The sequence below is a fragment of the Falco rusticolus genome, chromosome W (assembly GCF_015220075.1).
Source record: "Falco rusticolus isolate bFalRus1 chromosome W, bFalRus1.pri, whole genome shotgun sequence".
Taxonomy (NCBI): domain Eukaryota; kingdom Metazoa; phylum Chordata; class Aves; order Falconiformes; family Falconidae; genus Falco; species Falco rusticolus.
In genome coordinates, this window is record NC_051209.1 from 24,866,630 (window position 1) to 24,888,921 (window position 22,292).

A 22,292-nucleotide genomic window follows, 5' to 3' on the forward strand; every position below is an offset into this window, starting at 1 on the left:
TAATTGTGGTAGAGAAGCTATCTTCATAATCCCGGAGATGAGGAACAACTTCATCCACCATTTGTGGTGCGTTGTCTTTCCAACCTGTTATTGCCAATGAGTTGGCATATGATGATGGTGCATACTCTGTACAAATTTCTGCCACATGGGTCATGTGCATAGAACTTCATCGGTATCTGTGGGTGACAATGGATCATCCTGGTCATAATAAATCATCTCTTCTACGGCTAATTCCCTCAGGTACCAGGATACCTTTCTCTATTGCAGTCTACTTGCCTGGGTGGCATGTAATATCCTTCTTGTAGGGATACCTTTTTTTGAAGCTTGACACGAGTCACTTCCAGAGGCTGAGGATTTTTGTTCCTTTTCTGTTGGAAGAAGGGTTCGCCAAAGTCAAGAAGACGCTCAATATGAGTTATGCATCTTGCTCAACTTTATTAGTTTCTAACACTACTTATATAGAACCGATACACATGCATATTCGTAAAGCAGAAATATAATTGGTTAGTAGTCTCTAAACGCACGCGGTTCTCACACCCCTAATTATCATGACTAAAATAAGCATTCTATCCATGTAGCTAATTGTGTTGCTGTGCTTCAGCCTTGTAGTTTGTTACTCCCTATATTCCCATACCGCTCCCTATCTTTCTTGGCCCTGCACCTGCTTTCCCAGCAGCTGTAGCTTGTTACAGCCACGGCCTGTTGGCACAACATAATTACTTGGTCTCAGGATTCAAGAATAGCTCAAGGCTACCTTTCTTGTTAACTTCAGCACAGCAACTTCAGCACAATTCTGATTACAGGCCTATTCTAATACCAGGCCTGGATTGTGCAGATCTTCAGAGATTCTAAGGCCACGCTTTTGCAGCCATTCTTCTACAATTCCCCCTTTTTCTTTTGCACAAGCCAGGCCTGATTGGTTATGTTAAAAACTACTCTCTTTAAACAAGAAAAAAACCAGCTAAAAAACTAAAAGCATTACAATAATGATTATAACAAAGCGTATTCCTTCCATCAATAACGTCTTTAACCAACCTGTTATCCCCAGTCCTCTCAACCATTCATCAAAAGGATTATCATCAAGAAGATTATTTCCCTTCATGTTTCCCTGCAGTTGTGACAACTTCTTGTGGATAGATATGGAATGATCGGAAAGGTTCACACAACACATCCCTTCAAAATCCTCACAACCGTGTCCATGTGCTAATAACAAAAAATCTACTGCAGCTCTATTTTGTAACGTAGCATGCCTAACACTATCTACGTCAAGCGATAACGAACTTAAAATCTGTGACGTAAGATTAAATTGCTTCTCTCCCCAACACGCTAACCTTCGTATATTCTTAGCGTTTAATGCAGCCATTGCCCCCGGCATAAATATGGAGGCTAAGACATTTGTTGTTACAGACTGTAGATCGACTCGGTCATTACATGTTTCAGCAAAGGTGCGCAGTGCCCTCCGTGATCTATGAAATTGTGGAGTCATTTTCAGTAAGTCTTTCATACGAGGAGCAAACAAAGTTAAACACCCTAAATAACATGGTCCACCGACAGGATTCAAAGGAATCCCTGGCCATGCTCTATCTCCACATATCAAAAAGACTCCCGGTGGCACCTGATAGCCCCCTGATACATTTACATGTAAGCCTCCAGCTTTCAGTTCACCCCAATTAGGTAAACCAATTAAATTTTGAAACTTAGTATCAAACTCCCATTCACCTTGTCGTGCTAGCCAAAATCGCCACGGTTCACCAAACCAAATTACTCCAGTGCCATTTACAGGTTGAAGTGGTGGTACCGTGTCCTCGCATTCTGGCATTCCCGTTGCAGTCACGTTAACGTTTTTAACGGGCGTAATGCTACCTAATAGGTCTAACTCCTGCAATGGCAAATGATATGGTCGATTCAAATTCTCAATAACCGTTTTCTGCCACGCTGCATTACACATAGAAGGCCAAACAAATTGCCCATTCGGACTCATACATGTACCATTCTGATTGGAAGTCAGATCCACTGTTTTAACATTTCAAAAAAACATCAAAATTTGTTTCATTCTCTTGCAGGGGAATACCAATTAAACAAGTTCTAAAGGGGTTGTCTGCTTGCTGCAAACTTAAACAAAAGTCTGTTACCCCTGTGATATTTGCCCATGTCACCCATATGTTTGTTCTAGGCAAGATGTCAAAAATACTTTGGCCAATGGGTAACATATTCATCAAGACCGTAAACCAAGACCACCACTTAAACATGTTTACTCCTACAATTTCCACCTTTTTTTTTTTTTTTCTTTTTCATTCCACCCCACACAATCTGTGGTGCTTTCACAGATTCTGATGATGTATACTGTCTCCAATCAGCATGGTATTACACTAGTCGTATGCTTTCTCTTGTTTCATATGCCCAGTTACTAATCAAACACATACACCCTTCACACCATTTACATTTAAGCTTTGGCTTACAGAACCGTTTTACCCCACATAGCATACATCGGCACAATACCCACGGGTTACATCCCTTACAACATAGACAGTTTATTCCGTCTGCTCGCTCTGAGTCTTCTCTTCCGACTTCTGATCTTGACATACAGGTCGCACAAACTTGCTAGGGACCCATATAGGTCCTTTATCTGTGGAGATACAAAAATAACCTCTACCGATAAATAACACCGGATTAGGCCCTTCCCATACGCCTGAAGCCATATTTTTATACAGAACATTCAAACCAGGAACTGTAGTTGCTTGGTTCCCCTCTTCTGCATCCCCTCTTCTGCAGCAAGTGTCATTATCAGCCGACTGACTACAGTACATCAGGCAGTTTTACCAGCTGCAGTTCTCGTGGTATGAAATGGACAATTGACAATCTTGAATTTATATTGAAGGAGCCCACAAGCAATTTCAATGAGCAAGGTGTTACTAGAGTTGTTTGTGTGAAAAATAATTCTATCTAGATTCTGAGAGAAAGAACGTCTACAAAGTCCAAGAAGTTCACTATAGGGAACATCCCCAGCAGTAAACACAGAGTCTGGCAGAGTTTTGAAATATCAGATGATGTAGAAAGTTTTGTAGTTGCCCCTTGAGTTTTTGTTAAGGGAAAGAAAAGACAGCAGAGGAAATAAATACCTCATATCCTGATAAGGATGAAATATCCCCCTTTTCCCTTATCTCCCAAGAAGAAAGAAAAGCTGCACAGTAAATGATTCATTTTGTAATAAAGCAATTGATTGTATATGCCAATTTAAATGTTAAGCTAAGAGAAGAAATTATTCTCCATCAAAATGCTTTAGTTAAAAATTACATAATATTAAATATAAGATCAGGCTAGGACCTTCATTCAGGTTAACACTTGTACTAGTCTTATACTGAAAAATGTTCAAGTCCATATGGCTTCATCAAATATCAAAGGGGCAGAGGGAAGGACTGCACTCAATAATTAATATGTTAAAGGGGGAGGGAGGGGAAAAAAATAATCTTGAGTTCTGCTGCCATATTTGTTTAAGCCAATCTGAAACAAAAAAATAGTTCTAAGATGTTAGAGGCTAGCCATAGCTCCTCTGCTTTTTTCAACATTAAGTGATCCAAACTGTGTAGAGGTTACTGAACAGGCACAAGATAGCTGTCTTCAGCTCTAAACATACAACCAGGCAGTGTGTATTGCTTTCATGGCTGCAAATAACATGGAGCCTTCTACAGGATTATTCAAGATAGGGCAGTGCTAGCCTTTTCCAGTCTCATTTTGCTAAGCTAAGAAAGCTAAATTCTACTAGTTTCTTCTTGTGTGATAGACCTCATATTTCATATATCCTAGGAATCATTTCTCCTACACAGAAACCTTTTCCAGTTTCAAAGCCTGGTGAGAGAACCATAACACTATTCCCCCAGCAGCTTTACCAGAGCTTCAGATAATGGCACCAATTCTTCCCTCCCTATCCTGTGAAAGATTTCTGTTTCCATTTTAAGTGCTTCCAGCTTTAGCAGAAATTCCTCTCAACATGTATGTCTTGGCCTTTTAAATTACTGAATGTCATCCTACATTACTCCAAAAGTATCCAATTATTCATTAAGCTAACCCAGTCTCCTAGCTCTGTGGAGTTTTCACACTATTAATTTTATGCCAAGAAATAACAGACAAGCTTGATATCAGAAGTAACCTTTGCATAATTCCCAGACCTTCATATATTGAGTTCAGTTTCTATCTAGACTGCAGCAATTTCCATTTCTGTGCACTCATTTCCTAATCTCTCATGAAGATTAGTACAGTAAAATAATGAGTGAACCAGAAACACTTAAAAATTTGGATTGATATATAACATCTTCCAAAGTTGTAGTATAATTACTAGCATTTATCCACAGAGATCAGATGCCTAACAGAGCCTAGTAGGTGAAGATTCCCAGAGGCATATATTGCAATTAAACACCTCTCATTAACTTTCCAGTTCGTTAATTATGAGGGGTATGTTCCAGTGAAATGCAGAGAACATTACAGCTGCTTCACTGCCATTATTACTAATTGGCTACACATAACTAAGATCCCAATTAAGCAAAACAATCCTGTGCTTAAATCCTCTCAATCTAAACATGCTCTTAATTTTAAGGACATGCTTTGGTTCATTGATTCCTAATAATCTAGTTAAAAGTATCTTATCTTCATCATTAAAGGCGACATACTGTTTATATAATTTCTCTTTATTTTCTGCACAGGATGTTATAACATTTGTAGAATAATAATCTTTTTCCTCTTACTAGGTAACACAAAGCAAGAATGTGGATAACTGGCTAGCTGAAAAAGGTCACATAGACATAGTCCAGCTGGCTGGACAAAAATGCACATCGCTCTCAGCTTATCTGAAGTAAAGCAAAATACACTGTCTTTGGCTGTTTTTGTTACACAATAACAGGAAGATTTTGGTGGGAAAAGAATGTTGCAGGTGGGAACAGAAAACTACCGAAGAGAAACTAGGGATGGGCTTGGTATTTAGGCAACTAACCAATAATGAGCTTAACTTTTGTAATATGTATGAGCTAATTATAAGAAGGCATAAAAGGTGACTGTAAGAGACAATAAAGGAAGTCTGCTGATCACTCATATTGAGCGACTGCGTCTTCCCTCCGTCGCAACACAAGAACATCCCTGGATATTATGTTAGTGTTGAAAGAATACCCAACAGTTGCAGGGATTCACCAAATCACATCATTCTGAAGGACAGAAGAGTTCTTCTAAATCTCTCCATGGCTTATTATAGAGTTAATATTTCTGTCTATAATAAAGCAGGACAATCTCCGCAAACCATATTGTCCCAGATTTCTCTGCAACAGGTACTTACCTTATCATTCATTCGAGTTTTATGAGCAATTTCTATGCTACCTTTTGACAGTCTTTGGGATAGGGATAAGCATTGTCTTGAATATTCATTAGGCTTATATTTTTGCATAGTGAGTGTCAGTATTGTTTCTTAAGGATTTTGATAGAAATTAACAGAATTAACAGACTGAGCAATTTAACATTCCTTGTAGCACTTGTTTTCTCAAGCTAGAGAAATAACTGTGCACTAGATTTACCTATCAAAAAGGCTTATGGAATGTACTCAAAGCTAAGTAGATGCCAGAAGTTTAAACAAAGTTCTCAGAGTTATGTGCAAATCTAAGGTTTTTGAGCTTAGTAACTATTAAGAGACCCGCTACTGTCCTTTATTTTAGTATTACCCCTACTGGCACATGGGAAGAGGAATAGATAGGATGTACACATATTCCAATGAAGATGTAAGCTTTTATGATGCCTAAATACACAGGTTTTTCATTTAAACAATAAAACTACCTAACAATTTTTAATAAGTTAGCTATATAAGAAAGCTTCTTTAACTGCTTCAGCACTCTCCTGATGAAATATGTACTATCACCTCAAGCCATCTTTTGACTGACAGTTGCTTGTTTACCGAACCTCTCAGACCATGCTTCATGGCTCTCTCCAGACACCTGTTTTAGTTTTGGTTTTACTTCTATGCAAGTTCTCCATATCTATGATGAATTACTGGGAAGATACTTGCATTAAGTGCGTTCCCAAAATAAATTCCTTCTCAGCATGCACAATTCTTTCTTGGCTAGAACAGCCATTTTCTTTAATTCCACTTAATTATATTGGTTTTCAGATAGGAGATAAAATGAAGAATTTTGTCTGTCTGCCACAAGATCCATTTCTTATCCCAAAATGACAGGTTGTTCTTCCCCCTCAGTTTCAGTTAGAATGTCTTTCCTTCCTAGTTTGATAATCTGTCTTTAAAAAATTGTCGAAATGTTTAGAATTCTTGCAGAAAATTAAAAGTATATAAAAATACTAAATTATATAACTATAATCCATAATTAGCTCCTCCTCTGCCAGGTAAGCACCATTTCACAGTTGCTCCATGTTAATAGCAGTTCACAAGAGGTTATTTAGCAGTGTCAGGCTTCCTCCTCTTCCTGAAGCTTGGAACAGCCATTTCCCCTTTTCCAATTGTAAGAAATGTAAGGTCATGAACAGCAATTAACACTGGAGCTCCCAGAGACCATTGAAAAATACTAGATGCTAAATTCCCTTTATTGACATACTAGTGTAAACCTTACTATATACTGGTCACCTGCAATGATAACTACTTAATGAATAATCTTAGAAAAAGAGCAAAAGAGAGAAAGTGAGAAAGAGATGAAAAGACTGCTTTCCTGCTTATTGATCTCTAATGGTATATTTGTTCATAGACTTGCCTAGTCAAATTCACATAAAACATCAGGGAACTAATGTGGTTGTTACCTGGACTCCAGAATACAGTCAAAAATGTTTTGTGGTTAACTGGGTCACTGGTAAAGAGGATATGCACATGAAAATAGTAACTATGGCTACTGGAAATTTTACACCAAGTAACAGCAACAACCACATCTACTGATGGAGGCACCATTTACTGGTTATTTTTTGTTGGGGAGGGAAGGATTTTCATCCTGTTTTTCAAAGCAAACTTAAGATTCAGATAAGTGCAACTTGTATCTTTGTCTAGCCCTGAGACAACATCTAATTTTTAGAATCACCAAAAGAAATTAGAGTTTTCAGTAGGATTCTTCTGGTCACAGTTGGGCAACAGATGTAGCTAAGCTGCTGTTGCTGTATGACAGGGGTCCTCAAACTACAGCCCGCGGGCTGGATATGGCCCCCACAGGGTCCTCAATCTGGCCCCTGGTATTTACAGACCTCCCCCTGCGCCCCCCCCCCCCCCCCCCCCCCCTTGCCGGGGGTTGGGGGGGGGGAACCAAGCAGCCGCAGATGACTGCCTGCCACTTCATCCGTGCGCCGGCCCCCTGGTTAAAAAGTTTGAGGACCCCTGCCATAGAACGTCACGCTCAGTATATAAACTGGGGAGAGTTGGCTGGGGCCTGCAGATTGCTGCTTGGGGACTGGCTGGGCATTAGTCAGCAGGTGACGAGCAATTGTATTGTGCATCACTTGTTTTCTTTTCTCCCTTCCATTTGGATTTCATTTCTCTCCCTTTCTCCCCCATTTTCATTATAATTGTTATAATTATTGTTTTTATTTTATTTCAATTATTAATTTTTTCTTATCTCAGTCCTCAAGTTTTACATTCCGATTCTCCTCCTCTATATCAATATTTAATTTGAGATTATAAGAAAAATTTTCCTTAAAGCTTAAATTTCTAAGACTACTACAGAATTCTCTAGTAACACTGAAAGGAAGATGTACTCTCAGTACTTCTGAGGTATTAAGATTTCAGTCACAATATTTTTATATTTCATTGCAATTCAGTCAAGCTTGACTGAGTGAGAATTACTGTAGGACTTAAGACATTATATATTTCTTTTTTGAACTAAATTAGCAGGGAATGCAGTTTGTATTTCTTACCCATTTTCAGAGACACTTATTAATTTCATTTTTAGAAACACTTTCTTAAATTGATAGCTTTTTATCTTTAACTGCAAGGGACTAAACTTCTACACATCAAAATAAATTAATAGTTACAAGCTCAAACCACTTAAGTTTACAAAAAAAATCCCCATATCTCTTTTGATAAATATTTTCCTTCTGGTCTGCAGTGGAAAGTCTTCTTGCCATAAATAACAATGCAATAACTTCACACATGCTGACTTTCAAATAAAATTAAAGATATGTTATGGAAGACAAATAGCACCTAAGACCCAGCAAAGGAGAATAACGAGTTCTATAATTCATGTTGGCATATGCCTTTACAGGATCATAAAGAGTAACAAAAGCTTCACGTATGCAACATTAGCAGGAGGTTTGGCACTGTCTTCAGGGGGCTATAATCCACCCCACATACCTATCAGAGAGTACAAGAGGAGACCAGAAGGGGAGTGTCCAGGACTGAACTCCCCATCCATCAGTAAATAAAACAGTGACACAACACTCAACTGCCATATTTTCCAGGCAGGAAGAAGAATTTTACTGGAGAATTTGGGATAGAGAAGCCTATAGGGTACAGCGCCATTTCCACTTCCATGAAAATCTTAAATTCTCAGAGGCAAACTTGAAAAGTAATTTCTGCCACGTTAAAGGCATTCTACAGCATTGATGGTTATATTATTCTGGCCAGGGGAAAACTCACTGCACCATCAAAAAAGAAAGATGAACCCAAATCCGTAAAAGTAGATGAAGCAGAATACAAATCATTTTTTCTGTACTGAACACTAATAACACTGATATTAATCAAAGCAAATAACTACCCATTACTGTAATGACAAACACAGGACTTTACATGGACATTCATTCTATTACTGCTGTGAAAACCAGTCCTTATTTTAACTGTGTACAGACAAGGGTATTCACTGTTCAGGATGTTAGGTATGTTTCCCTGTCATGCGTTATACATAGCCTACTGCACTTGCCGCCTAAACATCCTTGATATGTTAGAAGCTCATGCTTTTAACTTTGGATTCAAAATGTACATAAATATTTTGGAGAAATCTTGTACACATCAAAAAGATATGCACAGTGCAGCTTCTTCCAGGTGTGAATTAGCGTACAGAAATTTTGCCTTTTGCCCATTTAGCTACAGTGATACAGACTCAACCATCAGAGTTCATCTAATAATCTCGTTCCCCAACTGCGGCGAATGAAGAGACGGGACGCAGCTTGATGCAAGCAAGTGTCCATTTATTAGTGATTTTCTTACAATTATATATGTTTCTACCTTCTACATATTACACACTGATTGGTTAAATCTTAAGCGTAAAAAACACTGATTGGTTGATATTTAAGGCACACCGTTAGAACAATAGGTACTTACTAGTTTATCTTGACCTAGCAATAATTTCTATTCCAAGGTTAGGGAGTTTCTTTCTACGCGGCTTTCTTGATTACATATTGGCGCCATCCGTTCCCTTATCTGGCTACTTGTTTCTCTGTCCGTCTGGTTGCCTCCTCAACTGTGACGGCTCAGGGGTCTGCAGTTAGCTTGTTCCTTTGCTCCCAGGGCTTGTGCCCTACAAGTTCTAACAAGTCTCTATTCATCAGGCTATCAGTACTTGGACTCTTGTCCTTGAGGCCTTGTCCTACATCTCCCCCTTCCTGTTGCACAAAAAGAACCCCTGAAATCGAGCAAAAACAAGGCACAAGTAATAGAACAAATAAAAAACCAACTAAGACATATTATCAATGTCAAAATAACCCACTGTCTTTGTTCCGTACAATTTTACAATTTCCCCTTTTTGTTTTTGAACAGCTAGTACCAGGTTTGCCATGTTCTGCAGGGCCCTTGCAAACATGACAGCAACCAAGGCAATAGCAAACAAACAATACTGCCAATTGAGTGAATTGATGCCAAAAAAGGCTGAAATTTTCTCAGATTTTGATAACATGTTGCTGCAATGGGGCGCCTAAAATCCACGCAGCACATACCATCAAAATCCTCACAGCCATGTCCTTGAACCAACAACAAAAAGCAGTGGCAATTTTGACTCACATTCTTAACTGCCTACCAAACAAGGTGATTTAACTCTTTAATGATTTCCCTGCTGTTACTCTGGATAAGAGAAGAACCGCTGCGACACGTTCCCATCATAGCCTCCTACTACATTAACATCTACAGAAAGACAATTATCGACATTCAAAGTGTAAACAATATCAGCTTCTTTTGGATTAACATTATACATAGGTGGAAGGGCACACCAAACAAGAACTGGTTCAGTCAAAAAGTTCAAAACATAGCATGCCTTCTCTGAACATACCTCGGGGTCATTCCCTTCATTCCCTCTCTTTTTTATGCAAAGAGAAACACTTTTACCATAACAGAGAAGCCCCTATTTACATCTCTGAGCCCAGACACAAACCGCAGCTGTATGCTCCACCAGGCTCAGGGCAGAAATCATTCATGTAGTTACATAGCTATATATCACTACAAGCATGCAGACACCTATTAAACACTAGACAACCATGTTCATCTTTCCTAGTCTCCTTCACAATACCCAGCTGTTCTCTCATCTCTTGTTAGGTCAAATAATTCTCCAGCTTCCTCTCCTATCTCTCTCTTCAGACATTCTCTATCCTCCCCTTTTTTGCTTGTTAATTGCGAGGAGGCAAAGGGTGTGTGTAGCTGGGTGACCATGATCTGCTTTAAGTTACAATCAACTAAACACTGAATACAGAAGAAAAAAGCATGCGAGACATAAGGCAAACATCAATAAGGTGGTTAAAGATAATTATAATAAATCCTGTAATACTTTTGAGTCATGGCCCGAAGTTTCCCAGCCGTGAGAAGAGACCAAAGGCATCCCGCCCCTGGCTCTGTTGCAGATCTTTGTTTTAAGGCTTTTGAGTCTTGTATACTTTTGTAAATTAATTCACAGTGGTCACTCAGATTCACGTAACACATCCTATCAAAGTCTTCACACTTGTGTCCCTGTGCTAATAATAAAAATCAATAGCAACTCGATTCTGTAGCAACATATGATGGACAGAATCAACATCTGTTAATAAGCCAGAAAAAAAAATAGTATTTGTAGTATTACTTTGTTTAGCAAGCTAGCAGCCTAATTTACTAAGCAAGTTAAGAGCGTGTACTATTCTTACAGAAGAGATTAGAGAAGCAAAAATCCATTATGCTGCATTCCAGAACTCAGCCTGAGAATTACAGTCTGCTGTGAGTTCTGCGTTACAATCACTTGACACATGTTGGGGTTGCGATTGTGAAAGTCGCCCGTTTACAATTTTCATTGACATTATCACAGCTAGTTGTTTTAAAAGCAACCCTTGAGCTTCCTGATGTTCGACTTGTTGCAAAATATTCTGAAGCCAATCAATAAAGTTAGTATTAAAGTTAGTGACTCTCTAGGACCCGGCAAGACTGTGGCAAGACTCCCGCATCCGGACTGCCTTAATAGCCATCTCATTCATTTGCAAACAGTTGTCCCTGGGATACCTTGCCTGAGTCACAGAATCAGCACAATTATTTTCCCCAGCTGACTGCTCATATTTAACAGCAATTCCCCAATTAAGGTTTTCAGTCAAGGCCACTACACATAGCTCACAAAAATCAAATAACCACATCATATACTGTATCAGTTAGTACCATACAAAGCAATAACTTCCAATCATGCAGTGTTGTAGGACAAGGCCTCAAGGACAAGAGTCCAAGTACTGATAGCCTGATGAATAGAGACTTGTTAGAACTTGTAGGGCACAAGCCCTGGGAGCAAAGGAACAAGCTAACTGCAGACCCCTGAGCCGTCACAGTTGAGGAGGCAACCAGACGGACAGAGAAACAAGTAGCCAGATAAGGGAACGGATGGCGCCAATATGTAATTAAGAAAGCCGCGTAGAAAGAAACTCCCTAACCTTGGAATAGAAATTATTGCTAGGTCAAGATAAACTAGTAAGTACCTATTGTTCTAACGGTGTGCCTTAAATATCAACCAATCAGTGTTTTTTACGCTTAAGATTTAACCAATCAGTGTGTAATATGTAGAAGGTAGAAACATATATAATTGTAAGAAAATCACTAATAAATGGACACTTGCTTGCATCAAGCTGCGTCCCGTCTCTTCATTCGCCGCACAGTGTGAGTGTATAAGGCTCTGCCATCACTTCAAGAAGGGACATAGCAAATATATTATGAATCCTCCCTTCCTGCACTGCTTTGCTTAACTCTGTAACAGCCTCGTATTGCACAGGCTGGCACTCTGCAGGTTGATCTGTCTGACAAAATACTGAACATGCCCTAGCGACTCCCAAAACCCATGACTTAAGTGTTTCCCACTTGCATTCCTGCCACCAATCCCTCAGACCCCCTTTCACTCTCCCCCAAAATACAATCAATGCATCAGGAGAGACAAGGGGGTGGGGGAAAGGTCTAGCTCCTTTTCCAGATCTATAGGACCTGGATCAAAAGGTTTATCAGTGTCAATAAAATCATTGTCCGAGTTGTCCTGTTCCCGTGCTTGGTCCTGTGTTGTGAGGGTCGCTGCAGTCAGTGACAGAAGCTTTGGGGGCAGAGGAGGTGTGGACGGAATCGCCATCGCTGACAGTGTGTTGAGAAGAGTCGCGCTGTCGGTGGAATTTACAGCTTCCTCTGGTTTAGCACCGTTAGTAGAATTAGTCCACACTTGGCAAAGAGTAGTCAGAATTTGCCACCAAGGTGCTAAATGCATTCCCGACACGGAGTTCCCCTCTGCGGCAGCATCATACAATTGTCTGCTGACCGCTTTAATTTCTTTCAAAGTCTCTAAAGTTTCTTGACTGCTCGCCTGTCTCAATGAGTACAGGTTTCTAAAGCTTCTTAAAATTTCTTCAAATATTTAAAATCTCTAAGGTTTCTTGGCTGCTCACCTGTCTCAATGAATACAGGTGTTATCCTCGGGGTTTAGGTTGTCCGCCTGGTCCAGACAGCAAGACGATCGTTCAGCCAAGCCGTCTCCTCCGGAACGCAGCCCTCTTCCACGAGCTGTCTTTTTTCCGTCCTTATTCTTCCAAGGCTTCGGAACACCACCATAGGGGTCACCATTTGAGGAGACTGAGGCACGGACTCCCTGATCTGACTAGAAGACCCTTTATGAGTCCATATACGTCTCTTTCTGGGGACGAAGCCTGATTCCCCGTTACAGATTTCCCACAGCTCACCTCTCAACTCCGGAGGGATCTATGGCCAGCCGGCTCCTGCTTCCTTTCAGCAGATCATTCAAAGTTCTGTGGGATTCGCTGCATGTCGCTCAGATAGGCGATTCGAGAGCCCTTCACGTTAGATCCTTAAACGGATCACGTCGGGGTCACCAATTTGCGGCGAATGAAGAGACGGGACGCCACTTGATGCAAGCAAGTTGTCCATTTATTAGTGATTTTCTCTACAATTATATATGTTTCTACCTTCTACATATTACACACTGATTGGTTAAATCTTAAGCGTAAAAAACACTGATTGGTTGATATTTAAGGCACACCGTTAGAACAATAGGTACTTACTAGTTTATCTTGACCTAGCAATAATTTTTATTCCAAGGTTAGGGAGTTTCTTTCTACGCGGCTTTCTTGATTACATATTGGCGCCATCCGTTCCCTTATCTGGCTACTTGTTTCTCTGTCCGTCTGGTTGCCTCCTCAGCTGTGACGGCTCAGGGGTCTGCAGTTAGCTTGTTCCTTTGCTCCCAGGGCTTGTGCCCTACAAGTTCTAACGAGTCTCTATTCATCAGGCTATCAGTACTTGGACTCTTGTCCTTGAGGCCTTGTCCTACACCCAACCTCTCTTGTTTCAGCTGTTCTTCTCCTCAATTCTTCTACCACAAATCACCATCTTACTGAAGGAAAAGACCATATACTGTGTGCATATTTCAGGGTTCACTAATTCTGGCAAAGGACCTGTGACTCTTTTACAATCTTTCAACACTCCAAAATATGGTACCATGGAAGCTCTATGCATCTGTGTTACCCAGCATGAATCTTTGCTTTATGCACAATATATGGCATTATTCTCTACCCTTTCCTGCTTTTTAAGGAGTAACAAAGTGCTCATACACAAGATTTATTATTCAGTCCTTAGTTAATGATATCAAACACACAAAATCATTCCTTTGTTACAGATAAACTGTATATCGCAGAACAACTCTGCCTATATTTCATTACCCAACATGCAGGGAAGGCTTAGCTAGGGTTCCTCATCTCTGAACTGTTTTCTGACTTTTTTCTGCTAGCTATATATTCACATATCTTTATTGCAGATTCCTATCATAGATTTCAGCAGTTTAAAAATTCTGTCTGTGATTAGTTAAGCTCAGTAGTCTGTTCTTGGCAAAATCTCAAGCAATCTTGTAGAACCGTTTTCCAGTTAGCCCCTGAGCCATTAACTATTCTAAAAAGTCTCTCTTTCAGTTGCTCTTATTGTGCAAGACAACTAATCAAAGTTATCTTTTGTTTTCTAATAATTTAAGTACATTTTATGTAACAGGTCCTATAGTTCACTGGCAAGAGTTTGCTTGTTTCAAAGGTGACTAGATAGGCTAAGATCAATACAGTTATGTTTATGAAGTCTCATATATTGTATCATATACAGTTGGCTAAACATGGACTCTCTTTTTTTTTAATACATTAGACTAAATCTAACACTGCAGTAGACCCTTTTTTGGTTTGACCACAGCTTCACTCAATTGAAGCTTAAAGAAAAATAAATGGGCTAGGACAGTATCATTAAACAAGCAAGAACTCACACAATAACATGGGGAGTAGGAATATTTCTTTTATTATAAACCGTTTGTCTTTGGATGGTGGATTTAAAAACTCAGCACCATATATCTAGATATCTTAAAAATACAAACCTGAAAGCCTCAGACCCTACCCCCAAAATCCCAAGTCTTGTTTGAACTAGATTTCACTTACAGGAATCCCAAACCATGTATAAAGTTTGATTTGAGTTCGGTTTGAAATATTTCTCTCATGGAGGCAATATAGGCTCTCTATACTTGATACCATGAGTCTGATTCAATCTCTCTGTTTCCCATCAGAAAAAGAGTTTGAAGGTTTTGTGACTGGCCTTTGCTTCAGCATGATGTTCATTCTGTTTTTTGCACCCATCACTTGTTCTCTGGTGCCTAAAAGGTAAGAAAGGAATATTGACTGAAGCTGTTATCAGCACTTCCTTTTTACTTAACCTCAAGTTTCATAGCACTGGACCTTTTCTGTCATTAAAAGCAACTCAACTCAAAAAGCACACAGCACAAAACCACCCCACTCATTTACATAGTGAGAGCAATTACAAACCACTATAAGCTGATTAAAATACTTTGTCAAAAATCTATAATCTTTTGCTTTTGATGCAGTTATCCAACTACTTCCCATCTCAACAACCATTTATCACAGTGGAAAATAGTTATATGGAAAAAGTGTGCATTTGATTATTATGCTCTTTCATTCCCAACTGATAATCATGTCTTTTCTACTGAAATACAAAAATAAATTCTAGCAGCATACACAAGTTTATGTTGCCATCTAAACAGTTTCCTTCAAGCACATTTGGATATTAACTGTATAAATTACACACATAAGCACATAACGAGAAGGAGTAATGGATGGATGAGTAGGGAGAAGAGAGAATAACAAGGATGCCTACAAGATATGAATGAGGTCCTCTTATTTTAGGAGAAATTATTCTCTGCAGTAATAAAGTATATCCCCCCTCAAATTAATCTGGGGTACAATATTAGTGGCATACACTACCACTAAAAGAAAAATTGCTTGCATAGTGATCAGTTCTAATATTAATTTTCTCATAAACCTAGCTTCATACAACCATTCATATTATTATTTTGATGTCCTAGAACACTACCCTCCTTTTACAAAGCACCAGCCCCAGAAACTGAAAGTGCAGCTGTTAAAGGACAGAACAGACAGATGGTACAACCTGTGACTTGAAAGGCATACCACACGATGTAACTTGCTTCAGCTTGTACATCAGGCTAAACTCCTGCCTTTGCTGTTGGGAAACAGACCGTACTTACTCTACATGAAGTCTGCTGTGCACTTTCCTTTTCAGGTTTTATTTTAGTATCTGATCTAGCCTTTCTGACAAGAACTTGAGACCTACACAGAATTTTTGCCCCAGAAATAACTTTATTTTGTTAAAGATAAGATCACACTTCATTGTCTGGGCCCATTAGAAAAGAATTCTTGGAAAACTAGAAAAAAAACCAGCACACACAAGCCCAGCATAGCACTATAAAGTAGCAATGAAATACATAGTAGCATTGAATACCTGGAACTGAGATGAAGGGTCCCAAGGATCTCCTCATCTTATTGCCTGCTTAATTTGTAAAAAAAAAAAAGGACTCACTAGCCAAACAGCCATCTTCATAGGATCAGCAAAAAGATCTAGTAACTCTACAGCCTCAGGCTTCACCTCAAACCACAGCCTAAACAGAGGCAAAGTACTTTACAGCTAATAAAGCCTAGATTTGACTCAAAGACCAAATAACGCTGAAGTAGATACTGAGGCTGGATGATGGACTACATAACCTCCCACAGACTCTCAAAGCTGTGTTGAGGGTTTTTTTGTTATGGAGGTGAGTCATTGCCCAAAGGTCACAGGGTGCTGCTCTGACAGCAGCTGCTGACAGGGTGGTGATCAGCTCAAAAATACCAAGAGTCTCTCCTTGCTCCTGCAGAAGCTGGTAATAAGCAGTCAGGGGTGACTGATGCCAATAGGATCATAGTCAGCCCAGCAGAAACTCCTTTTGAAATTATCCCACTCCACTGCTTCCCTTCTGCAGGGAAATCACAGCCTGCTCCTGCTAGCTTGGGGGGAGAGCAGCCAGCACCAGCAACCCAGGAAGCAATGGACATACTGGCATCGTGGCCTGCCCTCTTGAGAAGGGCCAGGGAGGACAATGCCTAAGGTGATGCCCACGGTGAGGGTGGCTCAAGGAGGCTGGAGAGCATAGCAGCTTGTTGCTGGATTTGTTGTTTCTGAAGTCCCTAGGTAGAAGGAAGGGGCTTGAAAGAAAGGGCTCTGATGAGAGGTCTGTCAATGAGCAGCCAGCTCATTTGTATGGCCAATTTGTATGGCTCAACTGGCAAACTCAACTATGCCTTACAACCCACTTCCTCCACAACAGAAGCAACTGGTATAAGTTTTTAGTAAAGGTGGGCTTAGGTTCATGTCAGGTGAAACAATGAGATACTGTAATAGCTCCCAGAAAGAGCCAAACTCAAAACTATCAGGAAAGAGCAGGAGCTGCATGTCTTGTCCTGTCAGTTGTAGGGAAAACTTTTTCCAGGCTACTGGCTTCATTGCACAGAAGCTAAAAACAGAAAAAAATTGCTCTTTGAGGGAAAGTAAACTTCTAAGTAGAAACCCAGAAGCAAATACTTACTAAAAACAAACTTCTTTGTATGTGTCTGAGTCCTCAAGGAAGACAGAAGTTTTGTGGAAATCATAGCAAATTAGTAATATGCAATGATATAAACACAGAGGAAACATTATCAGCTCCCGTTGCAGTTCCTTTGTTCTTAAACAAAGATGCTAAACTTCACTAACTCAGGATTTTAATGTAGACTGCCAAGCTTGGTCTTCAGTTTTTAATTGGTATTATGCTTAATAGTCATTGTAGAACCCCTTGTTTTGATGGTCATGAAAATGCCAATAAAATATATGCATAATTGGCAGTTAATTTAAATGCAGAAGAAATGTCAGTCATTTAAGCTGACAATAAACTCAGACTATTTCTTTATAGGTTGAAAATATCACACTGGCCAAGTGTACCAAATCCAAGAAACAGCAGTGCTATCCAGGATATGGCAAGTACTGTTCTGATGTTGGGAAAAAATATACAATGGAGATCTTTTCTACTGATTAATTAGTAATGCTAGTTATTAGACTTCTCACACTCCATCCTAGTAAATGTCTAATATCAACAGTTGGAAAGCTAGGGTAATATTACAAATATAGGAGGGGGACTGTGGTTGTTTAGGCAGAGGCTGTACACACTTTTAAATTTAATAAAGGTTCTCAGACTTTTTGAGAACATTATAAAGCATATTTAAAGGTATGGTTGTTAAAAGAACAAAGCAAAGCTGAATTGGGGGGAGATGGAGTCTAAAGGGAGAAGTTCAGTTTTTATATCCAGTCAGTTTTCAACAACTGGATTATTAAGTACAAGTTATTCAAAATACAAATTAGGCCACAACATGTGTTACTTCCACAAAAGCATCACAAAGGAAGTAATGTATATGGTGTTTTCTGAAATCCACTCCTCACCCCTCAGTCTCTACCTGCTTTTAGAGCAATCCAGGGGTTCTGGCTTGTCAGCTGGTAACTGTCTGAGGAAGCATCTACTAGTCAAAAGGCACCAAGGTTCAGTAGCATGTTCAAACCTTGCCCACAGCTTTCCCATATGCTTTGGTAAGGATACCTGAACTTCAGGACTGAAGAAGTGCCTGGAAATTAGCTGTTAGGAGGCTGATGGAGACCATGTTATTTGCTTTTGCCTTATAGTGGACTTTCTTGCATCTTCCTCTCCTTACATGCTTCTGCTCCAATTAGACTAAAAGTCCTTCCTCTAGGACACCTCAGTTTATCTCCCAAGTCTCAGACCACCAACCATTATGTTTTTGGAGCAGGTATTTGTACTGCTTTCCTTTTTAAATCACTTTGATTTTACTGGCAGACCTGAACTTAATTTGGCACTTGTAGATCTAGTTTCTCAAGCCTTTAACAAAGCAGACTTCTATCTAAGGCAAAAGCATGACAGAGAAAAATTATCCTAAATAAGCGACCAAGTGAAATAAACATTTCTCTGTGGATCCTGATAGGTAGAGATACAAGTGTGCCACTTTCTCATTCCCCTTTTTCTTAAGCATTAGGATGATGACAGGAAGTATATGCCAGTGTCAACCTAAGCTGAAGGCAAGGAACTGGAGACTTCAAAGTTATGTATTCACATAGGAATAGGCAAGAGCACAATCAAAGATCAGGCAGAAACTCAAAGGTATCTACAGCCAGACACTATCTAAATATACGACACCAGAATGAAATCATCAGCAAGAAAATTTCAAAAGACTCTGACAGGCTGCTGGTAATCAAAAGTTTAGCTGAACATTAGCATTGCTTCCTTTGACAGAGCAATTCTGGACTTTCATATTCCAGATCAGGACTTCCTTGCCTGCTTTCTTCCTTTCTTCCACCTAAATGTAGATGAAGTGATGAGCTCAGAGGTAGTCTCAGATAATCATTTTGCCAAAGCCAGACAATGCTGAACAAAGGAGGATCAGATGTACAAATGTACAGCTGTACAAAGACAGTTTCAAAAACAATGCTATTAGAAGATTGCAATTTCACTGTTTCGTTCAGTTAAAGAACTTGATCTGCTTATGAGCACCAGGCAACTTCCAGTTCTCAATTCTGGGATTCAGATGTCCCTCACTGACCGCTCCAGTAAAAATTACTACACTTGATGTTCTTGGTTCTTTTCCACCATGCATTTAGAAAGTAGGAGATCTGCAGATTCAAAACTTGTTCAAAGTGAGACTTCTCAAAAGGGAAATGAGGAATCTATTATAAGGGAGAAATTCCCTAAATGCTGAATAAAGAAAGTGCAAGATTTGAAGCTGTTTCAATGTACTAATAAGGTTAGGTGGAGGAGGGACTGGAATTGCAGGACAGAAGTTCAGCAAGAAAGGAGTAAGAACTACCAGCCAAAATAATCTAATAGGTTCAAATAATAATTTGCCATTGTGAAGAAGTACAGGTGAAATACATTGAGGCTGCATGTTATAGAAAGGACAAATAGATTTTATGAACCAAAGTGCCACTGACATAAATACTTTAAAAGCAAAATATAGCTATTTAAAATGCATTTAACTGTTCCTGCAGAGGCAAAGCAGCTATAAAAGGAAATGAAACTTGTATTAGCTAAGTCTGGCAAAGAAATATAACATTGATAATGTGGCAGAAATAGAAATAACAGATATCAGATAAGGGTTTTGGGGGAAGGAGAAAAAGCTCTATGTGAGTAGACAGTACAATAAAGCAGTTATCAGATATATTGCCTAGAAGTAATCTGATGTTATGAACAGTTCGTGAAATGTGGAAAAAGGTATTCCCCAAATGAGCACTGTAAAACTGAGGCAACTAGTAAATTTTACAATATTCTTTATATTTATTCTGTTTGTAGGTTGTTTCAAGACTGAACCCTGTCAGTTTAGTTGAGCAATGTAGAAACTCTTGACAGAAACATATATATAGCCCAGATAGGTGGCAAGAGAATTTGTACTTTAAATCCAGATAGAAGATTCATTACTGCAATCTAAGGCAATAATACATCCCATTGTACAGAGCAGCAGGAGGAACTGGGAACACTCTCAATTCAGTCAGCACACAGAGATCAGGAAAATGAACTATGGTGACTAACATGGTCACCCAATCAATGTCCTGTTCTTCATGTTTAGACAAGATTCTTCAAAGATGTTGCTTCTTCACCCATTAGTGCCTCTTTCGGACAGAAGCTCACACAGGGCTTATTTTAGATTTGTTAGGTGTAGATATTAGGCTGCCACTCATAATAAACAAGATAATGGAGGTACAGATCAGATAGGTCTTTATTCAAAATAAGGCAAATGCTGACCATGGAGATGTGTCTACTCATCCCATTACAAGTGTCAGTTAGAAAAATAAAGGTATTTTATGTGGTATTGCTGAGATTTCAAATAACAGCATATTCATTTTTGAAGTCAGAACAGAAATTGTAGTAAAAAAGAAAATAAAACTTAATACATCCTTATTTATTTCTTGCAAAAGAACCATAACAGTTTAAACAAACTTAGAACAACTGGGGGGGGGAGCTAATACTTATATCAGAGAACATACCAACCTGGTTGTAATTTAAAAAAATATGACAGGAAAAGTCAGAAAAGCCAGCAGAACAATCTAAGTGGAAAAGAAGGATACTTTGTGTCGCAAACTGTTCTCCATTTAATCATCCAGAATTTGCAAAAACTTGTAACACAAGGTATACTTGGATCACAACATGGCATTAAGGTGAATAACAAACTGCTTGCAGAGGCTGATATCAAAAGCTATTTTGGCTGCTGTTCAATTCAAGCTGCTGCCTTTTTATTGACTGCATTTTTATTGGTTAAACTTTTTGAAAACTGTGGGACTTGGAACAAAACATCGTGAAGCTTACATTTTATTGCCACTACATTTTGTCTTGAGCACGTGTAAAAGCAAGAAAAACTTTGATTAAATACTAAAAGAGAAGAGAAGATGATCTTCTGAATTAGGGAAATAAATATTTTCTTTCATGTTTCTAAAACCACTGAATATGAGACAAAATGGATGTTAGCCATATTATATAGGCCAGACCAGGCTGCCTGTCTCAGCTTTATTCTTCTGGCATTTATTTCATTAAATTGCCAATTGCACTTTGCAAAAGTACGATACTGAAATTAGAGTCTTTCTTCTTGATTTGTCTTGCAGACTAATTAGAAAGCCATTTCAAGATCACTGCTTCAGGCCCTGCCAGACAATGATACCACCAGCCTTTATGTCATAGAGCATGAGTCAAAGGCTCCTTTGAAGCGAGACCTCTTTACAGATGATGGAGAAGACAGCAAGTATGACACTTGTCAGTCAGAAGAACCTAGGAATAACATAGACATAAGCCTAAGGCACAAAGAAATCCCTGAAAAAGCAGTTACAACCGAAAAGGAGGGAATCATTTCCATTACAGTGCCACTCTTGAATGACTAACACCAACATGGAGTTCAGCCAGAAAGTCTTTATGAGTCTGACAGTGACGCTGCCTGCAAGAGCTGCTCAACCTCATCTGGAAATGGAACTAAGCAGTAAGCCAGCACAAACTAAGCATCAGGGATTTTTTTCTCCCCAAGACTACCTCAAGCAAAGCCAGTTGATATTTTTGCCATCTGGACCAACTTTGATGGGACAAGTAAATTTGAACTGAAGCATCTTGATAGTTTCCCATACCATAAAATCAAGTTCCCAAAAACTCTGATTCTTGAATGGAGCCATTAGGACCATATATGTCAGTGAGCTTGTGACAATAGTTATTCTCTATTTCCATAAGCTTCCTTAGTGAAATAGATTAGCTATTTCACCACAGTCATTCTGTGGAAACTCCTACTGTCTTCACACAGGCAAAACTTTCAGGGAACTGTATGAAAAACCTTCCAGTAAGGTATATCTTGCTAGTTGCTTAGATCCAGGGCACTCAGGAAGCCATTTCAAGGCTTCTACTCTAAAGTGTTGTTCTAGTCATCAGGAGAGTTCTCTAATCAGTGTGATCAGTTCAAGATCTGATTTT

The 22,292-nt window shown here is 39.2% G+C and overlaps 1 protein-coding gene across 1 annotated transcript; it reads left to right on the forward strand.

The window, feature by feature from the left end:
• The first annotated feature begins 188 nt into the window (after window positions 1–188).
• On the forward strand, window positions 189–21,938 carry LOC119140743. The gene is given in 7 exon segments (XM_037372275.1): window positions 189–240; window positions 13,737–13,779; window positions 13,781–13,878; window positions 14,979–15,072; window positions 17,703–17,775; window positions 21,455–21,715; window positions 21,717–21,938. Coding segments are annotated over 7 exon segments (837 nt in total). The 3' UTR covers window positions 21,933–21,938.
• Window positions 21,939–22,292: the final 354 nt, after the last annotated feature.